The 8,014-nt window shown below is 55.9% G+C and overlaps 1 protein-coding gene across 1 annotated transcript in view; it reads left to right on the forward strand.

The window, feature by feature from the left end:
* The window catches only part of CBX2 (chromobox homolog 2), a 13,303-nt gene extending 7,940 nt beyond the window's left edge, over nucleotides 1-5,363 (forward strand). The window contains exon 5 of the mRNA XM_010856523.1: nucleotides 995-5,363. Coding sequence (XP_010854825.1) covers nucleotides 995-2,299 — 1,305 coding nt within the window. The 3' untranslated portion in view covers nucleotides 2,300-5,363. The remainder of the gene's footprint in view (nucleotides 1-994) is intronic.
* Nucleotides 5,364-8,014: the final 2,651 nt, after the last annotated feature.

Genomic DNA, 8,014 nt, shown 5'->3' on the forward strand with positions numbered 1-8,014 from the left:
GCCACTCTGAGGCTCTGCCAGCAGGGGGCAACAGTGAACCTCAATTCTCTGCCTCCTGCCCTGTCCCTCTGGGGTGGCCGAGCACCACCCCCACCCCAGCTGGTTTCTTACTCTGGTGAGGTCCACTCTGTGCTACTTTCTCACCTCCAGTGGCTTACAAGGAACAAAAAACAGGACACATGTATACAGTAGGTGCTCATAGGCGTGCCAGGTAGGTGCACACATGCCTGGGCTCCATGGCACAGCTGCAAGATCAGACGTGTCTTTGATTTCTCTCTTGAAGACGCTGCCCTCCAGGCCTGAACACACACGTTGGCTTGAGAAGCGGCAGCAAGGTGGGGAACTGGCCAGGCAAGGAGACTCCAGACTCCTTGGGCTTGATTCCAACATCCCCAGTTTGGGGCAGAAGAGCTTTGTGGCCAAGAGCAGGTGTTGGCTCAGTCTCCCTAAAGTACCCCTTTACACAGGGACCTGAGAACCAGGAAGGTGTTCCAAATTAGTGTTTGGGATGACACCCCGAGGATGTGGAGGGCAGTGGTTGGTTTTCCTGTGTGCTGGAAGGATCTGAAGGGATCATCTTTGGAAATGGAGAGATTGAAGCAAGATATCCTGGTCGCAGAGCCCTTGCACACACTGCTTCACTCCACCCTGCCCCTCTGAGACACGTGAATTGTGCTGTTCTGAATTTCCCTGTGCCAGGTGTCTGCCAAGGGCCGGGAGCTTCTCACAGGCCCCTGGAAGGCGCAGGGCCCAGTGTCAGCCTGCGAATGTTTCTGTCCATCACTCAGCCTTCTCTTTGTGAGCCACCTGTTTTTCTTTGTTCTCTTTCACTTCTAACTGCGCTGCTTAGGACATCAGAACCAGACTGTGAGATCGCTCCCTCCTGGCCGCCTCTCTGGTCTGGAAGCTGCAGGAGGGGCTGGCTCCAAGGTGTCCAGTGAATGCCCCTGGAGACCAGGCTTTAGAAGTGACACCTCATCCTTTGTTGTTGCAGGAATCTGACGCCCCTTCCAAATCTAAATCCAGCAGCTCTTCCTCTTCCTCCACGTCCTCCTCTTCCTCCTCAGAGGAAGAGGAGGACAGTGACCTAGATGCCAAGAGGGGCCCACGGGGCCGCGAGACTCACCCGGTGCCTCAAAAGAAGGCCCAGATCCTGGTAGCCAAGCCTGAACTGAAGGACCCCATCCGGAAGAAGCGGGGCCGCAAGCCCCTGCCCCCGGAGCAGAAGGCAGCCCGGAGGCCCGTGAGCCTGGCCAAGGTACTAAAGACGGCCCGGAAGGACCTGGGGGCACCCGCAGGCAAGCTGCCCCCTCCACTCAGCGCCCCTGTGGCCGGCCTGGCGGCCCTGAAGGCCCATGCCAAGGAGGCTTGTGGTGGCCCCAGTGCCATGGCCACCCCGGAGAACTTGGCCAGCCTGATGAAGGGCATGGCCGGCAGCCCCAGCCGTGGGGGCATCAGCTGGCAGAGCTCCATCGTGCACTACATGAACCGGATGAGCCAGAGCCAGGCCCAGGCTGCCGGCAGACTGGCCCTCAGGGCCCCAGCGACCGGCAAGTGCAGCCTCGGGCTGGACCTCAAGATGAGGACGCAGAAGGGGGAGCTGGGGATAAGCCCCCCAGGAAACAAAGTCCCAAAGACCCCGAGTGGAGCTGTAGAGCAGAAAATAGGGAGCACAGGAGGGCCCCCGCACGTCCACAGTGGCAACAAGGTCCTTGCTGGGTGCCTGGGCCCCCAGCCTGCACCCCCCCAGGAGCTAAGCCTCCAGGTCTTGGACTTACAGAGTGTCAAGAATGGCACGCCAGCAGGGGGCATGGTCGTCCGCCACGCCCCAGCCACCAAGGGCGTTCCTGCCACCAACCCAGCCACTGGGAAGGGTGCTGGGGGCGGCCCCACTGCAGGAAGTGGGACCAGCCTGCCCACCGATGTCAGCAAGGGTGAAAAGCTGGTCTCCAGAGCGGCCGCCATGCCCACCCCTGCAGGCAAGAGGGACTGTGGGAAGGGCAGCATGGCCCCCGGGCAGGAGGGCCACCCGACGTCAGGAGAAGCGCGGAAGACAGCTGCACTCTCTGAGATGAGTACCGGTGAGGAGAACAGCAGCTCCGACTCGGACCCTGACTCGGCCTCCCTGCCCAGCGCCGGGCAGAACCTCTCCGTGTCCGTCCAGACCAGCCAGGACTGGAAACCCACCCGCAGCCTCATCGAGCACGTCTTCGTCACCGACGTCACCGCCAACCTCATCACCGTTACGGTGAAGGAGTCTCCCACCAGTGTGGGCTTCTTCAACCTGAGACATTACTGACGCGGCCTGGCTGCCCTGGCTCCCCTGCCCTTCTCTGGCCTCTGGCTATGCTTTGATACGTGGCTTGCATCCCAAGTCCTCTCCAGGGGCCAGTGGCCTTCAGGGGCAGACTTGGGTGGGAGTTCCCCTGGGCCCAGCCTTCCCTGTGACTTGAACAGGGGAGGCACTGTGATGCCGTGCCGCCTAGCCTTCACCCTTGTTCCTACCTCTGGGCCTTTGCATTGCTCCCCATTTGCCTCAGGAAGTCTGGGTGGCCGCCTGGGGCTCAGTGAAATGTTCCCAAGAGCATCCTGTGTTTCTTAAGCCCGACCACGTTCACTATTTGAACTGCCTTCGTGGTTTGTGATGACAGCAGTGGTCAGCTTGCCTCCCCGTCTCCCCCGGGCACTGGTGTTAAGAGGAGGGGTCTTCTCCAGGTCCAGCTTGGTGGTTCTTGCCAGTGGCTGGAAGAGAGGGTTGCTTAAGGCTCGGGGGAGGTAAGGCCTGGGGGGTGCCACTCCTGGGAGTACTCTGCTCAGGTTGTGGGAGGAGCGGGGAAGGGGGCATGCTGGTCAGAACCCCCGACTCAGAGCACCGCCTGAGCCGGCAAGGGTGAGGACACTGTTCACCTCCCTGTCTGCTCTCACCTCAGACGGCTGAGGGCTTGTGGCCTTAACGTTAGCCATCAGGCATGGCAGTTGGAATCAGGAACCCTAGAGAGGTAGGTGTGGGTGCCGTCTTACCCTGATTCAGATTAACAGCTGCAGCCCCCACATGTTGACCCAGAGTCCAACACGGGCAGGGAGGGGGCTGGTCCCAGAGCTGTTCGCCCAAACCTCCCAAGCTCGGGGGACAGGAGAAGGGCGTACTTCCACTGCCCTCCTTTCTGCCACCCGGTGCAAGGACTGCCTTAGTCCTAATCGTGGCCCCGCAAACTGGGCCATGTGGGCAGTTGCTGGTAGTCTGCTTCCCTTCCCCTTGGCTGGCTTCCTGCACTTCCCACCTACCTCCCCTGACAATCCCCCCCACCCCTGCACCTCTGGGGGTTCCATATTCTCTTTCCCAGCTGAGAAGCTGTTTCTCCGTACCATTTGGGAAGTGGGACAAATCTGAGTGGTCCACCTGGCAGAGGGTCTCCAGAAAGGCTGGAGCTGCCAGACCAACTGCCTCCCCCGAGATGGCTGAGTCCAGAAGCAGTCTTGGCAATTCCAGCCAACAACAGAATTGCTGTTACTGACTTGGGGCAGAGAGGTGCATCAGTGAGTGGAGTCACTGGTCTTTGATGCCAAAAAGAGAAGTGGGAATGCAGGGAACTTTATTTCTGCTTCAATTACCGGTTAACATCAGCCAGCAGGTGTAGAGTCTTCTGTTGTTCCCATAACCCTGAGGGCAGGGGACACAGTGGGCTCTAGTGTCTGAGGGTAGGCCTCCCAGAACTCCAGTCCCTCACCCTCCACGCCAAATAGGAAGATACGGCTTTTGTGTAGCCAAATCAATTTCAACAGTGTGCCTTTGGGGACAGATCCACATCTAAGACCTGGTTGAGGGGTGTCCAGATGCAGTTTCCGACTCGTGTGTGATAGCCATGCTGTCTGCAATTGGAATGGTGCCCACTTGGGCAGACCCAAGGGCTGGGGGTCCCAGACAGCCAGGCTAAAACTGGAAAGTGGGCCATAAAGGGGAAGAATGCTCCCTCCACTACCCCAGCAGGAGATGGAGAGATGCCAGTGCACTGCCCTGTCTGGAAGAAAGGGGTGCCAGCACACTGGTCCCCTGGCACCAGCCTCATTCCTGTCCCCGGATGCCCCTGGGTGTGACTAAAGGGACTCTCGGGCTGCCTCCCCATCAGAGGAGCTCATAACCTTCAAGTTGTGCTGCCTTAGAGGCTGCAGAGCCAGGCCAGCAGCGGCTCTCCCCTTCACACCTTCAGGGTACCCCTGTTCTGGACTAACCATACAGTTCCAGCCGCCAGGTCTTCAAACCCCGACTGGGTGCCTTTCTGTTTACCAGCTACTTCAATCCCAAAGTTTGAATCTGCAAACATCTTACTCCCAGCCACTTTGCCTTCTTGCTGTGTTGCATGTTTTTTCTTGGTGCTTGTGAGCCCAAGCGGTTCATGTCTCTAAGTGTGAGTGTGTGTATACACACGTGCAGGCGTGACAGCCTTCGCTGAAGAGTTAGATGCTTAGAGTTGGTTGTCATGTTTACCGATAAATAAAAGCAGTACTTTTCCATTTGCTACTGCTGTGTGTGTGTGTGTGTGTGTGGCTAAGCATTGGTCACACATTTAACTGGTTTCTTTATCCTGCAGGGTTTCCTATGCTGAACTGCATCACAATGTATATTGAGTGTTGTTTTAATCCTGTTTTGTCAGTTTGCTTCCGTATTGGATAGGAAGAGTGGCCAGTCTTGTCTTCTATAGGGGATTTGGCATATTTTTATATATATATTTTTCATACCAAAAAGAGTGTCCCTTGTTTGGGGTTACACTCAAACATTCTGACCTGACTAAGAGGGCTCTAGGCCTAGAGGTTTTATTAGGAGAGAACTTTGGGGGAGGACCAGAGTTTTGGACCATTGCCAATCACTAGCTTGATTTGTGTTTTTTAATTTAAAAAAAAACAAAGCCCCATCATTCATGTATGCCACTTCTAATTACTTTAAACTATGGGTGTTTGTTTGCTTTTTTTAAAGAGAACAAAAGTGGATATGTTATTGCCTTGGGAAACTTAAGATCTTTGTTGAAACAGTACAGCAGCCCAGCCCCCATATTCAGTCGGACCAACTAGTTAAAAGGAAAAACTTCCCCCAGGAAACTCACAGCGGTTTAGGGGGGGAAAGGGTGGGAGGAGAGGAAGATCGTACCTAGAGGACCAGATCTTTGCTCACATACATCTAAAGGTTCTGTGGATTTTCTAGTTTTGTTTTGTTTTGTTTTTGAAAACTAACACTAGCAATAGGTTGCTGATCTTTTTAGACGGATGTTAATTTATTTTGTAGGGGAGAGTCATTAGCAGATGGTATCAGAGGGTTTTTGTCTTAACTTTTTGTTAACTCTTGGTATATCAATAAATTCTTAACTTTCCAGCTTGGTGTGTGTCATGAGTGATACCCAGAAACAGCAGTCTCTTCACTTTACCTTTCTTGAGGCAAAATACTTATCTCAACTTGAATCATGGGGTGAAAAATTTAAAGGCTTTGCAGAAGTTTCAGCCGCTTTAATGGGGTCAAAAAAATGTTTTTCTAAGCAAAGGGGTGGGTTTGATTGAGTCCCTACACCAGCATTTCCCAGATAAGGCAGTTGGACACTGAAGGGGACATTTGGCAATGTCGAGGGTGGTTGTCACAACAGGGGGCAGGAGTGAGTGTTATTGCTACTGGCATCTAGTGGATAGAGGCCAGGGATGCTGCGGTATGTCACAAGTCAAGCTCACTTTGAGACATCTCCCAGAAACTAATACTTTAAAACAAACCAAAATTTCCACATGTGCATATGCACACCCCACCCCCAGTATCCAAATGATCCTGTGTTGGAAAGCTACTCAACCCCTTGAATCCACCACATGTGGTAACACTTTAAAAGGACACAGCTATAAAATTCAGGGGAGTAGCCATGAAGCACAAGAATCTTTGAATCAGTGGTGCTACTGTGACTCCTAACCCATGGCTCATAATAAAAGAGACGGTTTGCTTATTATATAACCTTCCCTGGTCCTTTAAGGTTTGCATTACCCTCATTATGAATTTATTCATAAATTTCAGCCTCCAGGGAGAAGGAAGCTCCCTTTGAAGTAAAGAGAAGTTGGCCCTGGATGTTGGCCACCACTGGTTGAAAGGCTAGCTGGGGTGAAGGCCTGAATGTTTTAGTTCAGGAAGAGATTCGCACTACAAAAATGCTTCTTCCCCCAGCTCTGGCCGGCTCCAGAAAAGGCCTGCGAATTTGAAATCATTCTTGCGGGGAAGGCTACTGGCATGTTTTCTTTTGTTGTGCCTTCGGAGGCCGGCGTTGCTTTCTTTTGGAGAAGGTGAACAGGGATGACCCTAGTCGTCCTGTCCTCTGGCTTTTGAGGGCAGCAGAAGGGATTGGGGATGGCCACGAAAGAGCAGGCTAGAGGAGTAACAACCCGCGCGGCTCCCGGTGGCGAGCCCATTTGTACAGAGCAACAGCCAGACGTGTACGGGGGGCCCTGACCCACACTGGCCTTTGTTAGTTTCTGCGCTGCTGATCTGATCGCCTAATCCACCGCCTTCCCAGAAGAATGGGTTGGGCTGCCAAGGGGCCCGACCCGGCCCGAGGGCCCGGCCCGCGGCCTCCCTAGGGCTCAGCCCCGCGCCGTTGGATCCAGCACGAGGGTGCCTGGCGGATCCGGCCGCTGGACACCTTCTTCCCTACCTTTGTGGCTAGAGGGCCTGGCCGAAGGGAGGTCGCGGAGGGGGCGCCCACGGTGGCCCACTCTAGAGTACTTTTGGGATGGAGAGACGTTCCCTGCTCCCCTCGCGACTCAGAAAGGCATCGCCGCCCGGAGTGGGTGGGCGCCAGTGAGTGGGGTTGAGGCCATCGCCTCTAGAGGGCGCGCGCAACCCGCGAAGATCGGGCCGCTGGCGCTTTGGACGCGCGAGGGACATTCCCCACCCCCGGTTCCGAGCTGCCAAAGGGAACCAAATTGCACGACCCGCAACACAATTGCTCTGAAACACACGCACACCCAAAAGTCTCCAAATTTTTAGGAAGTAAGCCCCAGCCCCAAGCCCCTTTCCTCCTGTCCAGGGTCCAAAGGCTGGAGGTTGGGCCTGATCAAGCACTAAGACGCCCCCAACTCGAACCCCTGTTGGATTCCAGGCCCCCTCTGGCCCTGGGGGACTCTGGGTGAGAAGATGGGAAAAGAATATGAGCCCCCCACCCCCAATCCTGGGGCAGGCCTGTTCACTATTGAGTTTCCCGCACACAGCCCAGGGCCTCGACTAGTATCTGTACTGTTAAGCATCAAAGGGGGGACCCCCCAAAAAAAACCCACCAACCCAATGCTCTCTCTCTAAAGACCCATAAAGATTCCAGTTCAACCAGTATGTGTGCTGGGCCAAGCTCCCTGCTGGCTGCGGCAGCAGTAGATGGCCCTGCCCTTCGGAGGCAGAGGCATGCCTCAGCCCCAGGCAGCACCACAGGCCCAGGCCTCCACACCTGGTGTCTTTCCCAGAGCATCTGCCCACGTTATGGAAACCCGCCGGAGAAGCACCAGATTAAGGCCAAGGCTGGTGGTGGCCAGACAGCCGGGGAAAGGGGGCAGAGTCGGGGCCCTCCCATCTCCCTGTCTTCCAAAGCACGAGCCCACTAGGCTACCCAATGCGGGAGAGAGTCTCTGTGGAGAGACGGGGCCACGGCCTGGGGGCTGGCCCCCCCGCTGCAATCCTCCCCAAGCCACTGCACTCCACTCCCCACCCTCTGACTCTGCCCACCAGCCCAGCCCCTCACGTCGGAAGGCTGGCCCACGGCCCCAAAGCCAGGTGCCTGGCCGCTCCCTCCGTCCCAGGTCCACATACAGGCCACAGACTAGAGGAAGAAGGCGGGAGAGCTCCGCCAGACGCGGGGTCACCGACTCAATGGGCAAGAATAGGAGATGCGCCAGCCTACCCGTGCCCACAGCCCTTCCAGTTCTGCCAAGTGCGCCTAGATTCGCGCTTGCTTTTCCTGGTGGCGACGTCTGCTAGGTCTCTGGGGCGGGGCGGGGCGGGGTGAAA

Source organism: Bison bison, unplaced genomic scaffold, assembly GCF_000754665.1.
Source record: "Bison bison bison isolate TAMUID 2011002044 unplaced genomic scaffold, Bison_UMD1.0 scf7180017864371, whole genome shotgun sequence".
Taxonomy (NCBI): Eukaryota; Metazoa; Chordata; class Mammalia; order Artiodactyla; family Bovidae; genus Bison; species Bison bison.